This window comes from Exophiala xenobiotica (assembly GCF_000835505.1).
Source record: "Exophiala xenobiotica strain CBS 118157 unplaced genomic scaffold supercont1.5, whole genome shotgun sequence".
NCBI lineage: Eukaryota > Fungi > Ascomycota > Eurotiomycetes > Chaetothyriales > Herpotrichiellaceae > Exophiala > Exophiala xenobiotica.
This window is the reverse complement of record NW_013562490.1, coordinates 2,416,329-2,442,392: the sequence shown is the minus strand read 5'-3', so window position 1 is coordinate 2,442,392 and position 26,064 is coordinate 2,416,329. Positions and strand designations below refer to the sequence as shown.

Sequence of the window (26,064 nt, the reverse complement as noted above, 5' to 3'; positions counted from 1 at the left end):
CGATGGCTCGTCCACCTCGTCTTCACCCAATGATTGGTGGCTGAAGGTTGACATCTCAGGCTGTAATGGAGCTTTACCAGTGGTGCCTGTGTCGTTGGCTGCTTACACAACGCCCAAAGGGATTTCAAACTGAGCACATGGAACTGCTGAATCATCAACCACGGTAAATCTCAACAGCCATCTGCCTGCACTGGCCTTCCATCTTGAGAATCGAGGCTCGATCTGCGGCCGAACCCTTTTCGCTCCGTACCCGGAACTCCTCATTCCTCCACTTCATTATTAGACGAGTTGCTTGAATCTATCCCATCGCCGTCGTGGATGCTACCTGCTGCCACTGCCGTTATCGTCCCTCAAATTTGATGCTGCAACATGACATGAGCAACCCGACGTCACCGACGTAGCAGGGTCAAGATGGACGACATCCTGGGGGAAGATCTCCCACTTCCACCCGCCAGACTCTACGAACGTCTTTCGCAGGTGCCCAACTACACCTGGGATCGTTCGGTAAGGCCAGAATGACCGAAGTCATAGGCTAGACGCTGATTTGAGTGTAGTTCCGACCATTCCATACGAGCTACGACCACTGGTGAGTCGCAAAACGCAGGCAAACTGCGCTTCTTCAAGTCCATATCTGCCAAACTAACATTTGTGCAGGCATGTCTACGGTATCCTCCATAATCCCGACGTCGGTAATCATCGGTCGTCCTTGAGTACCCTGACCAGCCTGTCCGCTCCGTCCGGTTCTAGCAAAAGTTCTCCCAAACTTGATACCCACCGTCCCTCCCTACGGCACCATCACTGGAGTAGCATGAGTGGTGCCTCCACAGACAGCGAAAATACATCGTCAAGAGATGAACCAGAAGCGACATGGCAGCCTGTCGTTGCCCGCATCAGTACACACGTGGTGCGCCTGGAGCGGGAATTTCAGTACAACCAGTGGATCATGAAAGAGTGCGATCCTGACTGTTTGCATACTATCCGACCTATCGAGATTTTCAAGTTGCCCACCACACCGGGCGATGAACAACCCATGATATGCTGCGTCTATGAGGCTCCTGGAAAGAACTATCTGCGCGAAGTAATCGACTTTGGGCCAGCCTTTTATGGAATACATGACGTTCGGCAGAATAGTGATGGATCCCCGGGTGAACGTATCCCGCTTCAAGCATTCCTTGACTTCGCCATAGGTGCGTCTGAGGCGCTCGAACTACTACACCACGGAGCTAAAATTGTGCACGGTGAAATCCGTGGTGACAGCTTCCACTGGAATCGTGAGACCGGCTCTGTCAAGATCGCCAACGGCGGGAACGGTCCGCGTGCCTTCGAAAACATTCTGTCGAGTGAAGGATGGGCTACGCTGAGCAGAGAAATCGGGGTGAAGAACAAATTGCAATTTATCGCTCCTGAACAGACTGGACGCCTTCCTGCGGATCCTGACAGTCGGACCGACATTTACGGGTTGGGGGTTCTATTCTGGATCCTTCTCACTGGCCAACCTGCATTCGACGCAGATACACCCATCGACATCATTCAAAAAGTTCTAACACACCGTTTGCCCCTGGTCACAGCCATCCGCATGGACATTCCAGACGTTATTTCTCACATCATTGCCAGAATGACCCAGAAACAGATGGACGAGCGATATCACTCTGTTAGTGGATTGAAGTACGATCTATTGCAAATTCAAAAATTCTTGGGCGAGGGTGATCTGGGAAAGATCAGAAATTACAAGGTTGGCCAGCGAGATGTATCTTCTTTCTTCATCCTCCCCTCGAAACAATTCGGGCGCCACTCAGAGATCGAAAGGATCAACAAGATAATTGAGAAAGCTCACAAGCGCCACAGCTCTACGGGGACGCGCCATTCACCGTCCCAACAGGGGCTCCTGAACGCTGCCTCTAATTCTTCGATTTCGGACAGTCGAGCAGATGTAGTGGAGCCGGGCGAAGGGTCCGATTCCTCCAGCTCTTTCGGCTTCAGAGAGTCTCGGAGCAACTCTACCACTATTGGACTGGATGGACCGTCATTCACGCCTGCCTTCGGTTCCAAGACCAATCTCCTCGGGAAACGTGCTCCAGGGCCGCGTGGTGGCCTTTTGGACTCGGTCTCCGATCGTGACAGCAATCTCTCTGGTGGCGTTCAGTCGACGCCAGAAGGTCTACCTGGAATGATGACGAGACGGAGGAATAGCCACAAATACAAGAGGCGAACTAAGACCGAGGTGATCACGATACTGGGACCGACGGGAGTGGGAAAGACTGCGCTCATCAAAGCTATCCAACCCTCGATTCGCCGTCACGGTTATTTTGCTCTGGGAAGATTCGACCGAGCTCGCCCGTCACCCTTCGAGCCAATGATCAAGGTCATGGCAAGCCTTTTCAGGCAGATATTCTCAGAGAAGGACGTAAATACCCCATACCATGAACATCTTCGAGCACATGTTACCCCTTTCTGGCCTGTCTTGAGTTCAATGCTGGACTTGCCCGCCACTCTTCTCGATGTCACAGTGCTTTCGAAAAAGCTCTTGACCAAAGGCGATGCTACCACGCAGAGCTTTAATACTGAGATCACGACTGTTGACAATGGCAACAAGACAGCGAATGGATTGACGAATCATGGTGCTTGGGATGCCAACGATTTTCTCCGAGGCCCGGCAAACACCAAGTCGATACGGCTTATCAACACGTATATGGATGTCTTGCGCACTATTTGTACAGGCAAGCTGATTTGTCTGTGCTTGGACGATTTGCAGGCGGCCGAAGGAGAATCGATAGATCTGCTGATGCATATCATCAAAGCCAAGGTCCCTGTCGTCTTGTTGCTGTCAAGCCGGACCGAGGATGGACAAATTCCGGAGTGCACAGCGAAGATCCTGGATCTCGATTCAACCAACAAGATTGAGCTCGGTAATCTTCGAGAAAAGCATGTATTCGAGTACGTTGCCGCCACCATGTCTCAGAGTGTGGAGAACGTTATACCTCTTGCTGCGGTTGTGTACGCCAAATCCGAGGGCAACCCCTTCTTGGTCAAGGATATCCTCCAGGCCTGTTATCAGCGTGAGTGTCTCTGGTACGACTGGAAAGCGTCAGGCTGGCAGTTTGATCTGGATAAGATCTTTGATGAGTTCAGCTCTGACGGAAGCTGTTCTGACAACGAGTATTTGTCAAGACGTCTTCAGGAACTAGCGCCCGCCGCAAGGTCCATCCTAGCGTGGGCGTCATTGATCGGAAGCACTTTCTCTTTCAAGTTGATTCAACAGATCATGTCGGGAGACTATTTTTACAGCAGCGGTAGGGACCAGGCACACGATGCAACATGTCCCAAACGTGCAAAATTGTTCAACCTGTCTGAGTCGGACTGCGTGAATGGACTTCAGCAGTTGGTCAATATGTACATCATTACTCCAGGACAAACTGACGACGAATTCCGGTGGACCCACGCACGGTACTTGAAGGCGGCAAATGAGATGCGCGAGTGTCAAAATACGACGAAGATGCACTTCATTATTGCCCAGACCATGATGACATATCTCAGCCAATGCAAGTATAACCTGTATCCTTTGGCACGTCACATTTGTCTCTCTGCAGACATCATCAAAGAGAGAGTTCCCACCCGCATGCGTTATCGAGATGTGTTGTGGCGAGGAGCCCAAAAAGCATTGGAGACCGGGGCACAGCCGACGGGTTTGTGGTATTACAAGAATGCGCTCAAACTGCTTCAAGACGACAAATGGAACAGCGATAATCCTGACGTCTTCTATGACGAAACTCTGCAACTACACGTTAACAGCGCCGAAATCATGTATTTGCAGCGTGAAGTGGAAGAGGCGTTGGCCCTTCTGGAAGAGACTTTCGAACATGCACGTTGTTCGGCCGACAAAACGAGATCGTATATCCTAAAAGGGCGAATTTTATCCTTCAAGGGTCAATTCCTGCCCGCTTTTGATGCGCAACGACAATGCTTAGCAGAGCTTGGCCTGCCAATGCCGGAAAAGAGCTGGGAGGAATGTGATATTGAATTCAAGAGGCTGGAATTCCGACTACGGGAGCTCAACAAGGAGGAGCTTTTGTCCAGACCCCTGAGTGAGGACAAAACTGTGATTGCCCTCGGCACTGTCTTGAGCGAGGCTTTGGGGGCACTCTATTGGTCTGATGCTTTGCGTTGGTACCAATTGAATCTTGCTTACATCACCGCCGTCCTTGATCGCGGTACATTCGTGCAGGCTGGGTTGGGGTTCACGATGTTGGGCGCCGCCGCCATCGGTCGGTTCAAAGACATTGAGCTGGGTTTGTTCTACGGCGAAATCGCCCAAGACTACTTCACGCTCTTTGATGACCCCTGGACTCGGGGCAGAGGGTGGACTCTGTTCACGCTTTTTATCGGCCATTTCCAGACTCCGGTCCGGAACCTCCTTCCCATCCTCGATAACGCTCTGGAATATTCGTTGTCTTCCGGGGACCGATTCGTCAGCATTCTCAATATTGGTGTGATGGCTCTATCGAGGTTCTGGGCAGGGCAGGACCTTTCAGAAGTGGAGGCATTCTGCAATTATGGCCCAGAAGAGTTCGATAGCTGGGAGAACGACCGTCGAGGTGGGACCCTCCTCACTGTGACTAGGCAAGTGTCCCGGGCTTTGCAAGGCAAGACCGGCATTCACGACGTAAATACCGTCCTCAACGATGAGCATCACGACAGTCAGAGATGGTTGGCCGAGTGCGATAAGTATGCCGCTAATGCCCGACGACCTCGAGATATCTATCAGGCAGTATCGTTGCTGGCGTATCATATTCTCGGATATCACGAATATGTGGTCGAGATAGGGTCGGAATTGCTAGGCACGACTCTTGATGAATTGTGGTCGAACAGACCTGCATGCGGCGCACGATTCGCTCTGGGATTATCTCTCATGACAATTGCTCGAGAGAAACCCGAGGAAGAGCGCAGTCCATATGTCGAAAAGGCGAAGATCCTAAAGCGTGATATTGACCAGTGGGGCAAAGCAAATGATGTCAATTATTTTGCCTGGTCCCATATGCTGGAGGCCGCCATTGCCGACGTCACGGGCAAGTACTCGGTGATAATCTCCAATTTGGAGGCCGCTGTCGACCACTGTCAAGTTCATGGCTTTGCTTTGGAGGAGGCTCTTGCTATCGAAATGCAGGCAGAATTTCTCCTCGCACGAGGAGCGAAGAGGGCCGGCAAGGTCATGATCCAAGAAGCTATCACCGCGTGGAACAGAATCAATGCGTCTGGCAAGGCAAAGCAGCTCTCAGACAAGCATGAATGGCTGATCAAAACTGCCACGACTTCAAGGACTATGGAAGCTGCCACGCAGACAGAAGACCTACATCTTCCAATGTCTGAAGAGGCCCAGGCACAGATCAAACGCGATTACACCAGCGCCTGGGTATCGCCCAAAACAGCCATCACAACTCAAGCACCGCCAGATGTACCAGGCCTTGGTCTGGACATTTTGGACCTTACATCCATCCTTGAATTCTCACGAGTTATCAGCTCTGAACTACAGATCAACAATCTCCTGTCCAAGATGATCTCGGTGATCCTCGAATCCGTGGGGGGCCAGGCCGAATTTTGCGCCATTGTCATAGATTCAGAGGACCAAGGGTGGTGTGTGGCGGCAAGTGCGGACCATGAGACCGGTGTTAAAACGTATCCAGACGGGATCCCATTCTCCGAGGTCGATGATCAAGCGGCTCAACAGATCACCCACTACTTGCTTCGAACTAAGGAAACCGTATTTGTTCAGAACGTACTCGAGGATGACCGTTTCTCCAATGTGGGCGATGCATACCTGGCGAGGAATCCGCATGGACGCTCCATCATTGCAATTCCGATCATACAGGCGGACCACTTGATGGGTGTGATCCATCTGGAAGGGCGACCGAATGCGTTTACACAACGGAACATGATTGTGCTGAATCTTCTCACCAACCAGGTGGCTATCTCTCTTGGCAATGCCCTCCTCTACCGGAAGGTTCGCAAGGTGAGCGCCTCGAATGCTAGCATGGTAGAATCTCAGAAGCGTGCTCTTGTTGCTGCACGAGAGGCCGAGGCCAAAGCCAAGAAGGCGGAAGCTGAGGCCATGCACAATGTCAAATTGAAAGAAGAAGCCGCCAAAGCAAAGTCAATCTTTCTTGCCAATGTCAGTCATGAACTGCGGACCCCACTCAATGGTGTCATTGGAATGTCAGAGCTGTTGAAAGGCACGCCTTTGAGCAAGGACCAAGAACAATATGCGGACAGCATCCGCGTCTGTGCTGACACATTGCTAACTGTCATCAACGACATTCTGGATTTCTCAAAGCTCGAAGCAGGCAAGATGCAGATGTTCGCAGTCCCCTTGAACTTGAAAGAGACCATCACAGAAGTAGTGAGAGCGCTGGCCTATACCAACCAGGAGCACGGCCTACAAACCATCGAAGACCTTCAGATTGACGATGGCCTGGTGCTCGGGGATCCTGTCCGACTTCACCAGATTTTCATGAACCTGCTGAGCAACGCTTACAAGTTCACGCCTAAGGGGTCGGTCACCGTCCGGGCGCGGAAGAATGCGGAAACCCGAGATAGGGTGAAGATTACATGCTCCGTGGCGGATACAGGTATTGGCATCACCAAGGAGCAACTCGCACGACTCTTCCAACCGTTCTCGCAGGCCGACTCGTCCACGGCCCGGTCGTATGGTGGCAGTGGTCTGGGTCTAAGCATTTGCAAAGCCATGATCGAAAATGTCCTTGGTGGTAAGATTTGGATCGAATCAACACCTGGAGTAGGTACCACTGTGTCTTTTACCCTCAACTACCAAAAAGCACCCAAGGACAGCAGTGTGCAGAATGACATGAAAATAGCAGCCAAGGATCCCGATCCTATGGCCAATTGGTCGCAGGCAGCCAGTCCTGATACAGAACAGAAGAACGCCAGCTTTTGCGATCTGACCAGGGTTCCTCGCGAGGAATTGCGCGTTTGCATCGCCGAAGACAATCAGATCAATAGAAAGATTGCCATTTCCTTTGTCAAGAAGATCGGCCTCAGTTGTGAGGCGTATGAGGATGGCAAGCAGGCATACGATGCACTCAAAGCCAAGAGCAAAGAAGGCAAGCCTTTCCACTTGGTACTTATGGATGTTCAGATGCCTGTCTTGGATGGCTATGAGGCAACTAAGGCGATCAGAGCCGACTCGGATCCCAACGTCAGCCAAGTTCTCATCATCGCCATGACGGCCTCGGCGATCCGTGGTGACAGGGAGAAATGTTTGGAAGCTGGTATGAACGACTACCTTGCAAAACCTGTGCGGCAGACGGCATTGAAAGCCATGCTGGACGACTACCTCAACAACCCCAAGTTGGCTGCAACTAATAATTCACCCACTGTGGCTACCCCCAGTGATAAGGCGAATGGGCTCGTGGGAGAAGACGCTTCAAAGCCTACCAAAACATTGGTGAATGGAGACTTACCATCTTCTACCGGAGAAAAGCCCAAAGCCAGACGACCGTTCGGAAGAGTGATGAAAAAGGTTGATACTAGCGTAGCGGAGGAGAAAGGAGAATCCAAGACGACCGACAGTCGACCGAGTGGAAAGAGGGAAACTGATGAATTGGGAAAGGTCACCAATGAGAATGTTCTTCCGAAAGACCAAGTGCTGGTGGAGATCTCTGCCGTTGACGGAAATGGTGAACTCAACGGACCCAAGCGTGAATCTGGAGACAGTGGGGAAACTTCTGTGTTGACTCAAAGTGCGCTACCTTTGAATGGGCGTGCTCAGGAAGGTGAATCAACTTGAACTACCGGTCACCTAGCCGGTAAGATATGGCGAGTCAAGTGAGGTGGTCCCGCCATATCAAGTTATGACTGGATGAAATGGGCTGGTCTGTGGAGTTAATGAAAATCTCATGGGAGCGGTTTGGCGTGCTCATGGTGTACTGTGAATACAGATGGCTTTGGAGTCGAGTGGTGCTGGCTGGCGTCAAGTCAGGATCCAGTTGCAGCAGTGCAGTGTGTATGTTGTCCATACACAAAGTCTTTTGCGCTTCAAGCCGCTGGATTAGGGATGGCATACAATATTTTGCACAGATTATTGAGCATCAAGATGGTCTTCTGCACATTCAAGCACAAAGACATGCGTTAAGCAGTCGCCGTTCTCGTCTACTACTCTCGTACAACTCTCGTACACAGTACTACTCCGGATTTACTACTTTGGACAGGACACCCGTAGGCGAGGATACTATCGTCACTGTGGTGCTATGGTAGACTGTAAGTACCTAGGCGAGAGGGGACTGTACCATAGTAGGCAGTGTGGTCCACAAGCAGCCAATCACAGTCGGTTCTGACCTCGGCTCAGTTCCAATGTCAAACGCGTGCAATTTGCGCCTCGAGCCGCGAAGGACTTCCACAGACACCACCGACCTCATCTCTGCCGCAAGAAGAGACAACTTGACTAAGATTGTGGTACAGCTATTCTTTCTATCTCGCCGACTCATCCAAGCGAAGAACAAACACTGCATCGATGGTGGACCTGACCGCATTCCCCGACCGACCTTTTCCTCATCTATCCACCAGCCGTGGGCTTCAACCGCTTTCTTTTGACGCCCCAGTCCAAGACAATTTCTCCTGATTCGGTCCCGTACCGTTTCAACAGCTGCATTCAGAGCCGGCCCAGGAGCTTCTTTCGACCGTCGCTACCCCTATTGGTCTTCATTGGTCTTCATTGGTGGTCGGTTTCGTGTTTCAGCCTTTTCTATCTTGAGCTTCTCCCTCACTCGACTTGATCGTTTTGACAACGACCATTGCTAATTCGGTCCTGTCCACAACTTCCAACCTCATACGGAGTATTGCGCGCGCGCCAGCTAGAACTTCGTCCTCATAATGTCTTGAATTTGGGCCCGCTACGGCAGTAGCGAGCCGTGACCAGTCGTTTGGTGGTGTGGTCCTTGACTTACCTCGCTCTACACACCTTCGTACGTCGAGGAGCTCTCCTCAGACTTTGCGACCTCCTCTACCGCCATACAAATAGTCACGAAGCTCGACTCGACAGGTTTGTTCTTCTTCTTCCATCCTCATCCCCCGCCACTATTCCCTCTTGTGCTTTCCGCTTGCTCCCTTTTCCTTTCAGTCCCTCGTTGAAGACACTCGCTTTATCAAAAGTCAATCGCTACTGCATAGCTCAGTTCATTCGTTCATCACGTCATTGTTTGTCAAATAATTGCCACCATGAAGTCCGCATTGACTGCTGGCCTTGTGGCCTCTGCCCTCCTCTTACAGCAGGCTGCTGGTATGGGCAGCTGGGGCGATGCACCAAGCTTTTCAAGTCCTTCCAACTGCAACAATACCTGTACTACCGATCAGAAGAGTGGGTTTGACTGGTCCAGTCTTCCTGCAGGTGGTTTCAACAGCTACGGTGGATTTGGCTTCAGTGGATTCACTTGTCAGAACTCCTTTCAAGGCAAGAGCAAGAGATCTCTTCAGACCCGATCTGATTTCCAGGTGAGCATGGCAGTATGCGATGAAGCCGGCTCATGTTGACTTGTTCTAGCCAAAATGCATTCAAGGCAGTGTTGGCAAATCGTCGAGCAGCGGTCCAAGCTTCTCTTGCGGAAAGGACGACGCCTTCTCAATCAGCCACATGCAAGTATCTGTCTCCTTCGACACCGAATTGGATTTCATTTTTTCCATGCCTGATGGCTCGACTTGCAAGCACACCGCTTCGTGCCAGTCTGCTGGTACGACAGTTGAGAACTCTCAGTGCGGTGGTGCCAAGTCAGTTACATTCCAATTGCCTCCTAGCAGCGGTAAGAGCTCGTGTGATGTCGGCATCCACTCGATCGGATTCGACTGCAGCTCTTCATCTCCGCCGACCCCACCGACCACTTCGACCACGACTACCACTACTACGCCTGTGAAGACGACTACTACTCCTGGTGTGGTGACCACTACTACGACAACGACTCCTGTTGTCTCGACCACAACTAGTCCAACGACCACCACTACTCCAGTTCTGGAGACTACCACCACAACCACGACGCCTGGCAAGGAGACCCCTACAACCACCACAACCACACCTGCTGTGTGGACTACAACCACGACCACCACTCCTGGAAAGGAGACCCCTACTAAAACCACGACCACTACTACATCGGGCCAAGAGACAACTCCAGGTGCGACAACCACGAGCACGACCACCTGGGGCAAGGAGACTCCTACAACCACCATCACCACAACTACACCGGGCAAACAGACTCCACCGGCCACTACAACGACCACAACTACTACTCCAGGCAAGGAGACTCCTGCCACCACGACCACTACGACCACTACTCCTGGTCAACAGACACCCGGCACTACTACCACCACTACACCCGGCAAAGAAACACCTCCCACCACCACCACCACCACCACCACCACCACCACCACAACTCCAGGCAAAGAAACTCCATCCACAACGACAACCACACCCGCAACAACGCTCTCCACGACCACCCCCAAAATCTCTCCACCAACAACCTCATCGTCGACAACGGTCCCCTCCGGTCCACCCCCACCCGAGTCCTCCGCACCCTGCCCGTCCGTTTTGCCCAGCTGTCTCAACACCTGGCTCAGCATGATGCCCAAGTGCTCATCAAACAGCGATACCAAATGTTTCTGTCCCAGCCCTGAGTTCATCGCCTCGGTGCAAGAGTGCGTGTCCGCATGGGCCGGAAGCGACGATGAAATCACGGCCGCTTTGTCTTATCTGGCGGGGATCTGTGCCGACTTTGTTCCGCAGAACCCGGGTATTTGCACGGGCATTCCGACCTCGATCACTTTGATCCCATCGGTGGCGCCTGTGACGGAGACGGTCACAGCCACTGCAACGCAGACAAATGGAATCGGACGCGGGTCACGACCTCCTGTGGGCCCGTCGACGCCGCCACCCGCCGTTCCAGTGACCACTGTGACGTTCACGCAGACTGCTGCCGGCGGTAGTGTGATTACGACCGCGGTCACGGTGCCGCAGGTCACGTTCGTCACGGCCAGTGCGACCGGCACGGCCGCGGCGGGAGGTGTCGGTTTGGTGCCCTGGGGTGCCGCTGCCACTGCCACCGGAGTGTCCGAGGGCAGCGGAGCTGGAAGTGGAAGTGGAAGTGGAAGTTCACCAGCAAGCGAAAGTGGTGCAGGTGCAGGTGCGGCGCCGGCGCCGGTCAGCACGGCTGCAGGACAGACGTTTGCGCCGGCCAGTAGTACGACGGGCGTGGCGCCGGCTCAGTTCACTGGCGCAGCGGTGAGGAATGGGTTCAGCAGCTTCACGTTTGGTGTGACGGTAGCTGCGGGTGTGTTGGGGGCTTTTGCGTTGATGGCTTGATCGGACCGTATCGGGTTTGAAGGTTATGTGGAGGTGGTATGTGTGGATGGATGATGGATGTTGCATATGGCAGTCAATGCCGAAGGGACATATAATGGAAAGGGGCGGAAAGATGTAATTTATTTTGGTCCAGATAACAGAACAGTACAATAGGAAAAAGCAAGGATGATATCCATGGATTGATATTGATATTGATGTACAACGTGTCCACAGAACAACATACTATGTAGTAAAAAGGGGAGAATGTATGATGGATGTAAATTACAGATTGAGTGAGCATAGTCCTGAAGAGCCTATGGTGTCATCGAGTTGTGTGGCGAGGATATGAAACGGTGCGACGGTCCCAAGTGAATAGTGCACTCCATACGTCGAATGTTTTGCGGAGATTGGAACGATATCACTCATCGAAGTAATGCAAATTATATGTTAGGGTTGTGTATATGTTACTATTCTCTTTCGACAAGTCTGAGTCTGCCTGTGAACCCTTAGGCATGGACAGCGAGGTTGGTATTCGTACTTGACCGACTCCGGGCGTTAAGAATTACGGGTTGCTTCCTTACTCTGTACACTGGGTTGGATGGCTCAAGTTGGGAAGCGGGTGAGCGAGCCAGGCGGTGACTATGGCTGAATCGGTGTTTGGGCTGGGTCCCGAGTGTCAGACAGTAGCAGATACCGATCCTCCAGCACCCAGTAGTGTCGATGGCCGTTTGCTGGTTGTGACAAAAGTAAGGAACTTTGCAGGCCGCAATACAATATCAACGCTTCCGATCGTGCGAGGCGTGGCTCTTGGACTAGGATTCGCAGTTTGTTGGACTGCCTCTGTTCGAATGCGGGCTCCAGAGCGTTTGGATGATATGATAGATGCTATGCCGCGACATTTTGGAACGTTGATATCTTCGCTTTCGCGAGCGAGACTATTCAGATGTTTGTCGATCGCGTGGGTGATGGAATCCAGATCTTGAACGGAACCCAGATGTTGGGAGACTGCATGAGCCTGGACTTGCGCCGTGGATGGTGCTTGCGGCTCTGTATTGGCGTAGCCCGAAAAGGTCCGGTCAAGTTCCCAGGGAAGCAGAAGTTGCCACTGTCGACGAGTCATGGATAATCACCTCGGTTCGTCGACCCGGGAGGCTATCGAGTCTCCGCTGGATGACACAAATTGTAGATTTCATGTTCTTGAGAGGAGCATCAGATTTCCCATGCATCGCCGTGGCGGGCTAGTAAGCGACAGTTATTGTCAGTCATAAGACGTCTCGATACCTCACACGCCTTCGATATCCAGGCTGTCCAAGAATTTGTCCGCCTGAGCTTTGGCTTTCTGCTCAGCAATCAGCTTGCGACGCTCTTCAATCTCCTTCCGCCGCTGTTCTTTCTTCTCTTCCCTCTCCTTTCGAACCTTCTCCGTTTCCAGTCTCTCCTTCTCCAGTGCATCCATTTCTTTCTGTCGTTCCTCTGCATCTTTGCTGAATGTGTAGAACCCGGTGCCTTTCGTTCTAATCTCAGCATTGGCGTCGTAATGAGTATCCGGGGGAGGCGTGGCAGATTTATCTCGTTTCTTCGCGAGATCTGCCATGCGGTCCGCAATGACTTGGTCAGGGTTAAATGCTGAGTGTTGAACGGTGTCGCCGTATATAACGTTGATCGGCATAGACGGTCTTGCAGATATGCGCTCCGCTTCTTCGGCAGCATTAGCCTGTACCCGCTTCCTCCTCTCTTCTCTCGCAGCCTGTGCCTTTGTGCCTTTTCGCAAGCGACCAAATTCGTCAAAGTACTCAACGACATCTTCGGCATCACTAGCAGAATCTTCCGAGTCCGAACTTCCGGATTCACTGGCTTGACCGGTTGCCTGCTTCTCTGCCCACTTGCGATCAAAGTCGATCAGACCGCGTTCGTCGTAGTCTTCTCTTCCGATATATTCGCCACGCTTCATAGCGTTGTAGAGGCGGACTTTGTCCTCCATCTTCCTCTTGGATCTATGCAGTTCTGCCGCATCGACTGACCCGATGTCGTCTCTTGTTTTGTGGCGCTGTTGGCCATCCTCGAGATCGGCCGCGGAGCGTTTCTTGACATTTTTGTTATGTGCGGTGAAGATGTCAGACTTGTCTTTGGAGGGTCGGGGACGGCCAGAGCTGGATTTGGTCTGGGAAGTCGAGGAACTGGAGATTAGTGACGCGAGGTTTGTGGAGAAAGCAAGGGAGGTAGAGGAGGAAATTTCTTTGGTCTTGGTCTTGGAGGCCTGCTTGACACCGTAAAGGCCGCCTGACATGATACCTACTGCTGCTGCTATTCAAGGTCTTCGGAGGCCTTCCGAGGGCATGAATGGTATCCGAGGTGGCTGAGAAAGGATGCGTCCAAACGTAAGTACGAGGCTGAAGACGCAGACAATACAAGGCTGCCAGGCTATTGCGCTTTGCCTCATTTGGTGGATCACGTGGATCACGTGGATGGTCCTACACCACCACCACTTCTCAGGAAGTGACCAACACCATAATCAACTACTTGACGTATTGTCATTCTGCACGCTATTCTCCGATCCTCGGTATCAACTGTCGCTCTACTATGAGTAGTATGGAGTCCATGAACAATGATATCGGTGCCCAGAGCTCGTCTAAGTCATCTAGCTGGAGCCAGGGTCACATCGGCGTCCGCTCCGCTCACCAATCACACAATGTCAATTGCCGGCTGCAGGAACTATTCCCTGTTATGGCCACTCTTATGCTGATCCTTTATCGTAAGAACAAACCATCCCCCGCATCTAAGTCCTTGAGGAACAAGAGACAAGGGATCTGCTAGATCCAGCTTTGGCATCCTTTTCCCAGCCCTTGACTCATAAGACTCTTGGTATGCATGGGCGGGAAGACTCCGAGATCTGGCAGATACTTGACAAGGCAGGAGGGCGTGTATGTCCAGAACTGCCCATTATAAAGAAAGATTAATACCTTGGAGCCAGAAGAGTTCGCATTCTTCTGCTTGACTGCACGTCTCAGAGCTATCGCACGGCCGTCGTCGATATGGGCGCTTCAGCATCAGTCCGGGCCTACCTGCGGTCCGACAAGTCATCTCAAGAGAGGAAGCTTGTCCGCAAGGTCGACTGGTTCATTCTATCCTTTTGTTGCTTGATGTACTTCTTCAATTACCTTGACCGGAGCAACTTGACACAAGCTTATGTCAGTGGCGCTAAGGAGGACCTCGACTTCAAAGGCAACCAGTTGACTCAGATTACCACCATCTTCACATGTGGCTATATCGTGTAAGGCTTGCCTTGTTGCAGTGTCTTGGATCGGACTGACATCCCTGCAGTGGTATGGTTCCTTGCAATCTGGCATTATACTACATCAAACCAAGGATATTCTTTCCTTCGATGATGGTGCTTTGGGCGGCTCTTACTATGGTCACTGCTGCAGCACAGAAACCCGAGCATATCATGGCAATCCGATTCTTCGTTGGCGTTGCCGAGTCCAGTACCTTTATAGGCACCCACTACATTCTGGGCTCCTGGTACACCGAGAAGGAATTAGGCAAAAGAAGCGGTATCTTTACCTCCTCTGGCCTTGCTGGAACAATGTTTGGAGGGTTTATTCAGGCCGGCATTTACAAAAGCATGAACGGCCTTCAAGGTCTGGCAGGGTGGAGATGGCTGTTCATAATTGACGGCTTGATTACTTTGCCAGTGGCTGTCTATGGCTTTTTGTTGTTCCCAGACACCCCATCGACGACGACAGCTCCTTATCTTTCGGCTGAAGAACGTGCCTTGGCGATGTCGAGAGTGCCCGAAGTGCCCGAACAAAAGCCTTTATCCCTGTCGTTCGTCAAGCGGGTCCTCAAATCATGGCAGTTCTATGGCTTCGTTATGCTATGGATCATTGCTGGCGAAACCGAGAGTTTCAGCTCGAACAGCTTGCTGGCGCTATATATGAAGGCAGACCCGGAAGAAGACTACACGGTCTCCCAATTGAACAACTATCCGACTGGCGTGCCTGCTGTTGGTATTGTATCGACGCTCTTCTGGGCAACCTTGACCGATTTTCTTGGTGGCAAAAGGTACCTGGTCGCATACTGGATTGCCATCACAGGCATTGTGACGTCGGCGATTATTCTTGCGCCCTCAACGTCTGTTGCTGGGCATTTCGGAGCCTACTACTGGGCAGGCTCCGTGTATGCTTGTCAAGCGACATTCTTTGCCTGGGCAAACGATGCCTTGAGATACGAGGAAGATTCCCTGCGAGCGATGGTCATTGCGTGCATGAATCTTGGAAGTAATGCTGTCAATGCGTGGTGGTCCATTGTGTTCTATTCCGCAGACTTCGCGCCCAAATTCACGGTAAGTTCGTGTCACTTTTAATCAAATCTCACGGGCTAACAACAACCCAAGCGTGGCATGTGGGCTATGATCGGCGTTAGCATCGCAATGGCGGCTTGGGCCTGTGGCTTGCAGATTGTCGAAAGCAAGTATAGGAAGGATAGACCTACGGCGGCAATGGGACGACCAGTGTCTGAGAACGTCGAGAAGGGTATGGTTAGTGACATGCAGAAAATATAGCTGGATTACCCCTATTAGGTGGGAAGATGGCGGGCGTAGTAGTGTCTGAGCTTTGGCGGGGAGGTGACTGGCTGTGCGCGTTGTTGCTACTATGGACCATCGAGTACAACAACGTAAAAACCAGTATTTGACCAAAGTGTCTCTTCGAAAGATATGGGAGCTTCACGTGGGAGGCGGCAATAGTGATGATGTCCATTAGGGGTGGAGATCGGAATCCTGGGTTAGATCAATATGGGTCAATATGGGTGGTCCCTGCCATCTCGGAGGGTTATCTAGCCGTTCTGGCCGCGGATGAATTCACGTCCATGGCCATGCGAACACCCATTCAAACTTAAGTAATCCCTTGTCCTAGATATTCTGGTCCACGCTTCTGAATGAACCACTACGTTGACGCGATGTCTTCATTGAGACACGTCAAAGCCAGTGATCACGGACAAAAGCACAGTTATGAATTCACCAGAGTCGCTGGAACCGGCGCCGCAATCGGCTTCTGTGGAGGACGTCAAGACTGCACGACGGCGTCGAGAAAAACCTCAATTGTCATGTAATTTGTGCAGGAAAAGGAAGTGAGATTTACCTTGTCCATTCGTGGCGTCACATCCTGCTTACAGGCGACACAGGTTGAGATGTGATCGCAGGCAGCCGTGCCACAATTGCGACCATCGTGGTCTTGCCGATACATGTGCATACGCGCATAGCAGTCTTCCGAAGTCTTCATCGTCGAGATCTCCGACGCAGCTGTCGGCGCCAACCGTACGCGACCGAGTCAGGCAGTTGGAGGGTCAAGTTGTCCGCTTGATGGGCGCATTGAACGACGCCTCCGAACATGCTCAAGCTGGCGCTGCAGCTGCGACATCCTCTTCAGAAATGTCCCCCGGTAACAGCCATGGAGACCCAACTATTTCAGATCCTCCAGGTGCATCATTCCCGGGAGAGCCGGGCCATATTGATTACTCACCTTCGAGCATTAACTACGTGGGCAACACTCACTGGCTTTCCATGTTAGAGAACGTAAGAGCTCTCTTCCGCAAGACAAATTGAATTCCAAGCTAACAACCGGGTAGATCCCTGAGCTGAACGAGGTCCTAAGAGAATGCAAGCAAGATTACGTCGCTGCGCAAAGCTCAATGTCACGGATCCCGAATCTCCTCTCAGGCTCATTCCAGCAGATCGGCCGAGCAGAAATCCTTACCGCCATCCCGTCCAGAAACATCGTGGATACTCTAGTATCAGAGGCTTTCGTGAACACCGACAATGAATGTAGTAAGTTATCGACAGCTGGTGAGATGTCCCCGACTGACTTTGGCAGTGATAGTCCACCCTCCGACCTTTCGCAAGGAGGTAAGTCACCCCTCGAGTTCTGGAAACCATCCTCATTAGGGCACAGTATATGCAATTCTGGGTTGATCCATCTTCTACGCCAATCATGTGGATCGGTCTTTTATTCGCCCTGATGTGCCTGGCGATTCAGTATCAGCAATTTTCGCCGGACGAGTCTCGCAGACTCCAGATTGCAGACGCCAATCCCGACCAGCTTATCGCGAGCTTTCACATGAAGGCCGCTCAATGCCTTTTCCTGGGCAAATATCTGGAAGCTCCGCAATACGCGGTGGAGACGCTACTGCTGCATCTTTTCGCGGAGAATCTCGAGGGCGACCATAACGAGACCACGAACAGCTGCTGGGCTCTGTGGGGCCTTGTTGTCCGCATTGCCCTGCGCTCTGGATATCACCGCGATGGCTCGTATTTCCCAAGCATCTCGCCGTTCGAGGCGGAATTGAGACGAAGGACGTGGACAATCATCGTGCAATGGGATAACTTTTTGTCTTTACAATTCTGTCTGCCGCGGATGGTCGTGCAGTCGCAGTCGGATACGGCGGAGCCTCGAAACCTGTTGGAAGAAGACTTTGATAATAACATGCTTGAGCTGCCTCCCGCGAGGCCAGCGTCGGTGAAGACGAATGCACGGTTCCACACGGACAAGAACAGATTACTCGCGGTCGGCGGTGCAATCGCCGACGTGTCTGGTGCACTTCGGCCGCCACCGATTGCGGAGGTGCTTAGACTGGACGATCTGCTCACAGAGACATACGAGTCAGTGGCACCGTTGTGGCAGTCAGATGCCGCCGTTTCGGCGACAGTGCGGTATACACAGCGTGCGAGTGGCAGTGTGCGAAGTATATTTCTGGCTAGCATATACTGCAGGTCGCAAATCACTCTGCACCAGCGGTATCTGGTCCCTGGCAAGACGATTACTCAATATGCCAGATCCAGGAAGACGTGTATCGAGGCGGCGCTGACCATGCTGCAACACCAGTGGACTTTATACCTCGAGACGCAGGTTGGAGGACCGCTATGTCGGCATGGCTGGAAGTTTTTGTCCTTGCTCACGCAAGATTTCCTCTTCGCGACGGCATTGTTGTGCGCCGAGCTCGCGCAGGATATGGGAGACGATGCGTCTGGGTCTTCTGGCGAAGAGTACACAAGACAATCCGAGGAGGATAAGGAAACGAGGAGCAGAGTGTTTCACTCACTGAGCAGTGCGTATATTGTCTGGCTGCAGTCAAGAAACTACGACTCCTCACGGGCAGTCAGAACAATGGTCGCTGCGTTGAAAGAGTTGTTGAGAAGAGCGCAGGGCGCTGGATATGCGGTCGCGAAGGCTCCATCATCTGCGACTGTTCGAAGTGTTCAGTCGCAAGAACATGCGCCTACAATAGCGACGCCTGACTCCGCGCCAGACTCTGGGCGATGGGGAGGTCCTCCAGGGATGTATCATAGCATTGCGCTGTTCCCGATATGAGGGTATGCGTTAGCTTAAATACTTTTCATCTCATGACACGCTCATGCTGTCTCCGCGATGGCTAGGACGGACCAGTTGGCACTCAGATCGTGTAGGTAGACATGGGTGATCTCAGAGTGATGCCCCTTGAAGACAAGCGTGCTCAGCAACGTGCCCAGGTGCGCGGCAGTTTCAAGCATCGGAGGCTTCTTCCGGGCCGCTCAACAGGGTTAGTCAGGCTAGTCAGTGGGCGGGACTTATGACGTCGAGCCCTGGAAAAGCTCCCGCACCTCCGGAGGTACATGACAACAGTGAATCTTCAAGTTCTATAACTATAACTTTGGTAGCTGCCAGGTCGCTATTTTACAGTAATTTCTATTCCTGCACCACACAATTATTCTTCCCTTGAAGAGTTCCACTTCCGCCGAGCCCACCGAAGCCGATCACATTCTCCCAGCCAGACATGTCCTCCGAATCGTTCGCCGCGCTGCGAAAGACCAGTGGTGATGAATTGGCGGGTCTGGCAGAGGAACATTTCAAGCATGAGTGAGCCAGAACTGCACATAACTTGCGGATCTCTAGTGCTAAGCTCACGACCTACAATAGTCTCCGCGAAGAAGACCGTGACGTTGTCAAAAAGGCCGCCCGCAAAGTCTCAACACACACCTTTGTCGGATCAATGCTGGGCGTAGGCCTAGGAGGATTCCTGGCGTACCGGCTCCGTGCGAATCGAAAAGCCTTCTACCAAGCGTTCCGGGCCACCGAGAAACCTACACATGTGAAGTTTGCAGATGGGAGGGAAGAGGCCATACCAGATGTCACGCCACTGCTCCAGCCAACGCCGCTTGGTGATGTGTTTACCTACACATTCTTTACTATTGCGGGACTCTTTCTGGGTGGTGAGACTGGTCTGCTGACGGGTACGTGGTCAGCGAGGAGAACGTTGGAGAGGAATGCAGACACCAAGGCTCGCGTCGAGAAAGCCTGGAGATCCTTCAGGGCAGACGTGTTGAGGAAGCAAATTGAAGAGCTGGAGGGCGGGAAGAAGGAGAACACGCTACTTTGGTAGATGGATCCCCAGTCGCAATGGGTCGATAATGAGGATGCGAGATGAGATATGGGAGATTGTACACCACACGGCACACGGGAAGGCGCAGGACAGGAGGTCAGTACAAAATTCCCCTCTCCTCCAGCAGGGAACGCAGGAGCGGACAGGCATCCAGAAGACGAGGTTTTGGATGACTTAATACTTGCTCAGCATTGAACTTTGAGATGGTGCAGACTGATACCGGCCAATACCACCAGAGGATCAGGTAGCAATATGACCCTTTCCTCATCGTTACTGACGTCCGTCAGGTACCCTCCGAGTACATTGCTGTTACCTTCAGCTCACTTGATCCTTCCTTCCCAGTTGGCGCCTGCCATGTGCTCTCCACCCTCTCTGTCCCTGCCCATCTCCTTGTCCATGTCATCCTTCTCGTCAACAGTTGCGCGCCACATCTCAAACTTCTCTTCCCCAACGACTGTACCCCCGGGACGGCCTTGCTCGCAACCATGGAGTCCTCGTCTCCCACCGAAGAAGTGGTCATGGTTGACCCGGATGGCGATTTGATCCTCGAAATTCGCCAGAAGCGATCTGACAACGATGAGCCATCGGAGTCTGGAAATCTGAAGCGGCTTCTAGTCTCCAGCAAAATCCTCACCATCTCTTCACCCGTCTTCAAAGCCAGGCTGTGCGGCCCTTTCCTTGAGGGGCAGCTTGCGCTGAGCAATGTCAACCCTCCTGTTCTTCCCTTGCCAGAAGACGACCCGGGAGCCATGGAAATGCTGACCAGGATACTCCACCATAGCTTTACTATAACCGATGTCCTACGGATTCCTGGCCTATGTCACATGGCTATGACAAGCGACAAATACGGCTGCAATGTGGTGATCAAGTCTTGGTTTCATGCCTACCTCTTCCGGAGGGCTAAGTCAGGGCCATTCGGCGCTTCAGAGCTTGCCAGATTACTCAGTGCTTCCTATATGCTGGATGACCACGAGTTCTTTTACCGCTGCACTGAGATCGCCATCTTAGAAATGGAACGGAATCAGAATGCCTTGTCACTGCAGTCTGATCGGACTGACCAGTCCTGCTGGCCTAACAGAGTTTGAGACTACTCTAAAAGACTGGATTCCAGAGAGAGTTTATGGTCAGTACGGAGATTATACAGATTGCAGGCCCGTGGACATATCGTACTGACTAACTCCTACAAACGCTATGAAAGCAGCATACAAAAAGAGAACGGTGGCATTGATGGACTGTTGCACAAATGCCATTGGTAAACTCTTCGAGGGCGAGGGCAGCATTGCCAGTATCACCACTTGTGGAGGCATCTGCACTAAATATGCAGAAGCAAAAGTCGGCGAGAACTGCAATGGTCAAGCGACGAGGATAACACACTTGTCTCTGAGTTGATTGCTTTCGGACTCTGGCCCGGCGATGCCTGCAGAGCGCAACATCGTCCACTGGCAGCGTTCATAGACATTGTTCGAGGAATCGGACGAAGTCACTTGAATGACACGCCGAGGTGCGAAAGTTGGCAGGATTGTGACTGTTGTGGGCTTGAGTGGAGCCTGGCGATTGAGGGTCTAGTCGAAGATTTCGAGCGAGAGGAGAGCTATGGCCTCTGTCTAACTTGTCTGAAAGCGGCAAAAGAAGATGCACGAGACAAGGACTTGGCCGAAAGATGCTCAAAATACCAAGTGGTCGGCGAGGGTGGAGAACAATGATGTTTGGAAGGCGCACTGGTGTGCTCTCAAGTGAGGCCAGCTGTGCAAAGTGCAAAGGATGTATCCTCGAGAATGGCTTTCTTCTATCACGGAGTGGTCGATGGGATGGCATCGGAAGACCAGAGTAGACGGGGTAAACTACAGCTGGAGACGATGATGGTAGTCGTAACGTAGCACAGAGACAGACCAAGACAGCTTGCCAATCACGTGTTCGTGCAGATCAAAGAGCTGTACCACAATCTTCTACTTGGTCTTCCATCGCTGCTCCTATCTTTGCTACGCTCAGATCACGTATCGGTAAAGGGGCGATTTGTCACCAAGGTCGAGTAGCTCCTCTGCGAAACAAAGTGTCAGTCCCCTGATTCCCGGAAAAAGTCATGCAGCAACGACTTACCCTCCGTATACTTGGCGCGAATCTCCTCCTCGCTCATCTGATCTCTCTTCTTGTTAAGCATGCCGTAGGCGATTCGGAGCACGAAGGTGGAGGCGATGGCCGCAGTGACCATACCCAGTGCCAGACCGTATCCGAGCCAGTAATGCGGCGCTTGCTGAGCAAGGAAGATGTTGGAGCCGATAGCGCCGCCCATCTGAAAACAACAACAATGTTAGCACTGGAGTCGCTTCTCGCTAGGGACTTTTCAAGTCGTCGACGCCGCATGTGCCGGAAGACACTGGGGACCACAAAAACAGCCCGGGTAGGAGCACGAATAGCTGGGTAGGAGGACTCACATTTCCGATGCTAATCAGCAATGCCATACCAACTGCTCGCTTCCAGGTCGGCGCAAGGTTGTTGCCAACCCACGACAAACAGCCGATGAGTGGCGGGTAGACACCACCTGGAATGGTGAACAAGAAGGCATATGTAAGTCCTGGTAGTTTTGGATGTGGGATCGACAGCAGGCCGATAAATCCAACGGCGGCGATGCTATAAGGGATGACAATGAAGGGCCAACGCGTCTGATGTCGATCGGCGAGCACGGAGAAGAATATCGTACTGCACACGCCCACGACGTAGATGGGGATAGTGAGTAATTGTGCGTTTGCAGCGGTGTAGCCTAGCTCGAGAATGATCGTGGGCGCGGAGTACGTGAAGCCGTACAAACAGATTGAGTTTCCCCAATAAATTATCACCGCAAAGTAGATCTTCCAGTCGCTCAGGGCGGCTCGGAGATAGCGCCATTGAAAGCCATCGTCAGTACGGACTTGGCCGGCCGATGTGCCTGCGTCTTGTCTCAATCGGCGGATGATGAAGTCCTTCTCACCAGCTGTCAGGAAGCTCGCTGTTTCCGGGGAGTCGGGAAGGGTCCAGTGTAGAGACAGGCCGATCACGACGGTGAATATGCCTTCCAGTATGAAAATCCAACGCCAACCGCCAAGGCCTGAAAGCAGTTAGAATGGATGGGGGATGACGAGGAAGGGGTAAGTGGGAGAGGATGGAAGTACCTGCAATGCCGTCCATCTTCTCGATGGCGAAGGCGAGGAGGCCGGAGAAGGCGCCGGCCATGGATGCAGCGGAGAAGAAAATCGATAGGCGGGTTTGGACTTCGAAGCGGCAGTACCAGCTGTGGTGATAGCAAGATCAGCATGATGAAATTTCCAGCAGATAGTAATGGCGTTTGGAGACCCGGTTGGCCGCCAACGCAACGGGGACACTTACGTTGTCAAGAGGTAAGTTGCGGCGGGGAAGAAGCCCGATTCAGTCAGACCCAAAAGTGTTCTGGTGACGATGAGGCCGTGGTAGTTCTGAACGATGCCTTGGAGAGTCATGACCTAGGAATGTCAGTGGAGGGGATGCCATGGGCTTCTCGGTGGACGTACAACGCCCCAAGAAAGCATGAGAATGGTGATCCACAAAGACGGCTGCATGAGTTTGAGTACGATATTGCTGGGCACTTCAAAGATGCTGTACGGGAAGAAGAAGACCTGAAGAAAGGTGCCATTAGTATAGGCGCGGAAGTGCGAGATCATGCCTTGCCTTACCGTCAAAGCGATGTTGTATTGAGTACCCGTGAGATTGAGCTCTTTGTTCATGCCAGCAACCTTTGCGTTGCCAATATTTCCACGATCCAAGAAGGCGAGAACATACAACAATGTCAGCATTGGTAGGAGCCGATAGTCGACCTTGCGCAGGATGCGCTTCGTCTCCTTGTCGTCATATCGAGGGAGCTATTCGAGGTCAGTCGGCCGGCGACTTTGTGTTAGGGATATAAAGGTACATTGGAGTCGTCAAGACCGGCGTGTTCACCCAACCCGGATTTCTCAAGATGAACTTGATCTCCAGTTTCGACATATTGGTCCTTCTCCTCGGCGACTGTCTTCTCCATCTTTGCCGACTGCTTTGAGATTTTGCAAAGGACTGACTTGCTCTGACGAGAAAGTCGAGAAGCTGGGGTATGGGGTCCTTTTGTAGCCACGGGCCATTGACCTGAGGAAGTGCTGGGCAATGGATAACGTGCGTCACCATGTGTCCTGAGGTTCCTGAGGCGAGCTTCCTGTGGCACGTTCCACAGGTGCATCGGTGGCCAAGCCCGACAAGTTGCAAGGTCACATACAACAGGTATAAACCGGGAGAAGGTCCGTCACCGGCGTGTAAGACCTTGAAGCAACACATGGAGACGGCTTTTTGACCGAAGATATGCAGGGCCACACATGCATGCCATGGCTGCTAGCAAGGATATAGCTAAGGCAAGAGGACTGATGCGTGTCTCCTGGATTCCTGCCTTGCTGCATGACGCCGATCAAGACAGCGTCATTCGCGGCGCCCCAAAGCTTGTGGGGAAAAAGAATTTACGCGGAGGTCGTATACTGGATGACGCTTGATGAAGTCGAGCGGCCAAGTCTTGTTGTGGAGGTCTGGAGAAACTAGGCCAGGCTATCGCTCACGGCAAATAACTGGCAACATACCATTCGACATCGTTGCATCCGCATTCCACCTTGCCGACGCTGAAAGACTGTCAGTTAGATGTAGACCTCGCCATGTGCAACATGTTAACCGAGCAGGTGCCTCGGCAGCATCGTGCGGTGAGCAAAGAAGCGAGAAATCGGCAGTCTCCGACGACGGATATGCCTATTGAAGAACGGTCCGACTTTGAAGGGGCCGATATTCATATTTCTGTAAGCACGTAGGGGCATTAGATGGAGGTAAAGCAGAGAAGAAGGTGGCATTTGGGTGGTGGTCAAGGTTCGCAAAAGAGGGCATTTGCTCGTCCGTATTATTATTTGTGGCTTTTTGATCTGCCGTACTCCAAGCGGAACAGAGGCCGCCACTGCCACTACTGTATCACTGTTTCTCTTGATACCAAGTCATAGGCCTGATCATGGATCTTTCCCAGTCAAAAAGCGACAGGTATGACTTCCTGCATGTAGATCCAATGCCTATTTATGGCAGCTGCCAGGTCGGTAGAGTTCAATTACTACTTTTCAGATATTCGATGACAGTCTTGCAAAACTGCTCGAAGCCATCGACGTAGCAGACATGACCTGCTTGCTGGATCACTTTCAGCTCCACCTTGATGGGTTTCCCCGAAGCATCGAACCCTTCTTGGATCTTACTTCGGAGCACACCCATCTCCTGAGGCAAGTTGGCGTCGAGCTCACCAACCACCAAAAGAGCGCTGTCAACCGAATCACCCATTTTCAGGGCCAGTGACTTCAGGTCGAAGCTGCTCGATTGCAGCGCCCGACAGCATGTCACGAACCCTTCAACTGTCGTGTCCATCATGATTTTGCGCAATTCCTGGACCTCTCGTGGGTTTGACTTGCGCCAGGCTTCCGAAAACCAACGGCCTATCGTTGCATCTACGAGAGAGTTCATATTTCCTTCTTTCTGAGCCAGCTCGGTCCTGGGCCCAAAAACGTCGGTAATGCCCGCCACTTTCGGTGACGAGGATATGGTATCACAGACGATGAGCTTTCCTATCATCCCGGGATTCCTCGCCGCGAAGACGACGCCTTTAGCGGCACCCATGGAAACACCAATCCAGGCGTAGAGTTTGCTGATTTTCAGACCCTGGATAAGGGACAAGACGTCGTCGGCCATGGACTCAAACGTCGTCGAGTCCAGATTCGATGGTGCCGAAGTCTTGCCATGTCCAGGCTGATCGTAACGGAGCACACCGTAACCTTCTGCCAGCAAGACCTCGACTACTCGATCCCACGATCGGTATGGAGCTGCCAGAGAATTCGAAAGAAGAACTACGGGCTCCGGAGTTGACTCTGGCTTCAGCGGTCGAGAAAGATCGTAAGAGATGATCCTTCCGTCGGGAAGTGTATGCTGTTGTGATGCCATCTTCGCTCTTGTAGTGCGGTACTTTGTGGTTGCTCAGTTGTGAAGAGCGACTCTGCTCTCGAGGTCTGAGTTTGTCTTGTTAATTCACTAGAAGCGGGTTCAGCTTGAAAGTTGTCATGGAAAGTTTAGAGCTGCCTCTTGGGTGTTTCTTCGGAAGCCTGGTGGCTGCCAAACTTCAAAGCATTCTATGACTCCATCTGGGCGAATTTCTTCACGTTCACCCAGATCGGTCTAGCTACAGCGGGCTGCTGGGGTCTACGGCAGCTGAATCTCGCCATGGAGAACGAACGCAGAGGGAGACACCTAGGACGACAGTGGAGGTGACGGCA

General features: G+C 52.2%; 9 protein-coding genes across 9 annotated transcripts; 6 read left to right on the top strand and 3 right to left on the bottom strand.

The window, feature by feature from the left end:
- The first annotated feature begins 118 nt into the window (after nucleotides 1–118).
- PV05_08690 (uncharacterized protein) lies at nucleotides 119–8,176 on the top strand. Its single transcript, XM_013458222.1, has 3 exons — nucleotides 119–504; nucleotides 555–586; nucleotides 655–8,176. The coding sequence occupies exons 1-3, from the start codon at nucleotides 412–414 to the stop codon at nucleotides 7,796–7,798; spliced, it is 7,269 nt and encodes a 2,422-aa protein (XP_013313676.1). The 5' UTR covers nucleotides 119–411; the 3' UTR covers nucleotides 7,799–8,176.
- A 1,049-nt stretch (nucleotides 8,177–9,225) lies between these two features.
- PV05_08689 (uncharacterized protein) lies at nucleotides 9,226–11,528 on the top strand (the record flags this gene model as incomplete). The annotated part of the gene is made up of 2 exons (XM_013458221.1): nucleotides 9,226–9,498; nucleotides 9,548–11,528. The coding sequence occupies 2 exons, from the start codon at nucleotides 9,226–9,228 to the stop codon at nucleotides 11,351–11,353; spliced, it is 2,079 nt and encodes a 692-aa protein (XP_013313675.1). The 3' UTR covers nucleotides 11,354–11,528.
- Nucleotides 11,529–11,708: 180 nt separating this feature from the next.
- On the bottom strand, nucleotides 11,709–13,710 carry PV05_08688 (uncharacterized protein). The gene has a single exon (XM_013458220.1). The coding sequence runs from the start codon at nucleotides 13,617–13,619 to the stop codon at nucleotides 12,615–12,617; it is 1,005 nt and encodes a 334-aa protein (XP_013313674.1). The 5' UTR covers nucleotides 13,620–13,710; the 3' UTR covers nucleotides 11,709–12,614.
- Nucleotides 13,711–14,204: 494 nt separating this feature from the next.
- Nucleotides 14,205–16,229, top strand: PV05_08687 (uncharacterized protein). The gene is made up of 3 exons (XM_013458219.1): nucleotides 14,205–14,603; nucleotides 14,654–15,674; nucleotides 15,726–16,229. The coding sequence occupies exons 1-3, from the start codon at nucleotides 14,365–14,367 to the stop codon at nucleotides 15,891–15,893; spliced, it is 1,428 nt and encodes a 475-aa protein (XP_013313673.1). The 5' UTR covers nucleotides 14,205–14,364; the 3' UTR covers nucleotides 15,894–16,229.
- Nucleotides 16,230–16,233: 4 nt separating this feature from the next.
- On the top strand, nucleotides 16,234–18,736 carry PV05_08686 (uncharacterized protein). The gene is made up of 5 exons (XM_013458218.1): nucleotides 16,234–16,459; nucleotides 16,514–16,904; nucleotides 16,958–17,156; nucleotides 17,203–17,234; nucleotides 17,281–18,736. Exons 1-5 carry the CDS (start codon nucleotides 16,341–16,343, stop codon nucleotides 18,694–18,696), a joined length of 2,157 nt encoding a protein of 718 aa, XP_013313672.1. The 5' UTR covers nucleotides 16,234–16,340; the 3' UTR covers nucleotides 18,697–18,736.
- Nucleotides 18,737–19,138: 402 nt separating this feature from the next.
- On the top strand, nucleotides 19,139–19,744 carry PV05_08685 (uncharacterized protein; the record flags this gene model as incomplete). The annotated part of the gene is made up of 2 exons (XM_013458217.1): nucleotides 19,139–19,221; nucleotides 19,282–19,744. The coding sequence occupies 2 exons, from the start codon at nucleotides 19,139–19,141 to the stop codon at nucleotides 19,742–19,744; spliced, it is 546 nt and encodes a 181-aa protein (XP_013313671.1).
- A 485-nt stretch (nucleotides 19,745–20,229) lies between these two features.
- Nucleotides 20,230–20,829, top strand: PV05_08684 (uncharacterized protein; the record flags this gene model as incomplete). Its single annotated transcript, XM_013458216.1, has 1 exon — nucleotides 20,230–20,829. The coding sequence occupies one exon, from the start codon at nucleotides 20,230–20,232 to the stop codon at nucleotides 20,827–20,829; it is 600 nt and encodes a 199-aa protein (XP_013313670.1).
- A 900-nt stretch (nucleotides 20,830–21,729) lies between these two features.
- On the bottom strand, nucleotides 21,730–23,771 carry PV05_08683 (uncharacterized protein; the record flags this gene model as incomplete). The annotated part of the gene is made up of 8 exons (XM_013458215.1): nucleotides 21,730–21,782; nucleotides 21,842–22,034; nucleotides 22,177–22,826; nucleotides 22,891–23,009; nucleotides 23,105–23,217; nucleotides 23,266–23,370; nucleotides 23,428–23,613; nucleotides 23,664–23,771. 8 exons carry the CDS (start codon nucleotides 23,769–23,771, stop codon nucleotides 21,730–21,732), a joined length of 1,527 nt encoding a protein of 508 aa, XP_013313669.1.
- A 1,082-nt stretch (nucleotides 23,772–24,853) lies between these two features.
- PV05_08682 (uncharacterized protein) lies at nucleotides 24,854–25,735 on the bottom strand (the record flags this gene model as incomplete). Its single annotated transcript, XM_013458214.1, has 1 exon — nucleotides 24,854–25,735. One exon carries the CDS (start codon nucleotides 25,733–25,735, stop codon nucleotides 24,854–24,856), a length of 882 nt encoding a protein of 293 aa, XP_013313668.1.
- Between the last annotated feature and the right edge of the window lie 329 nt (nucleotides 25,736–26,064).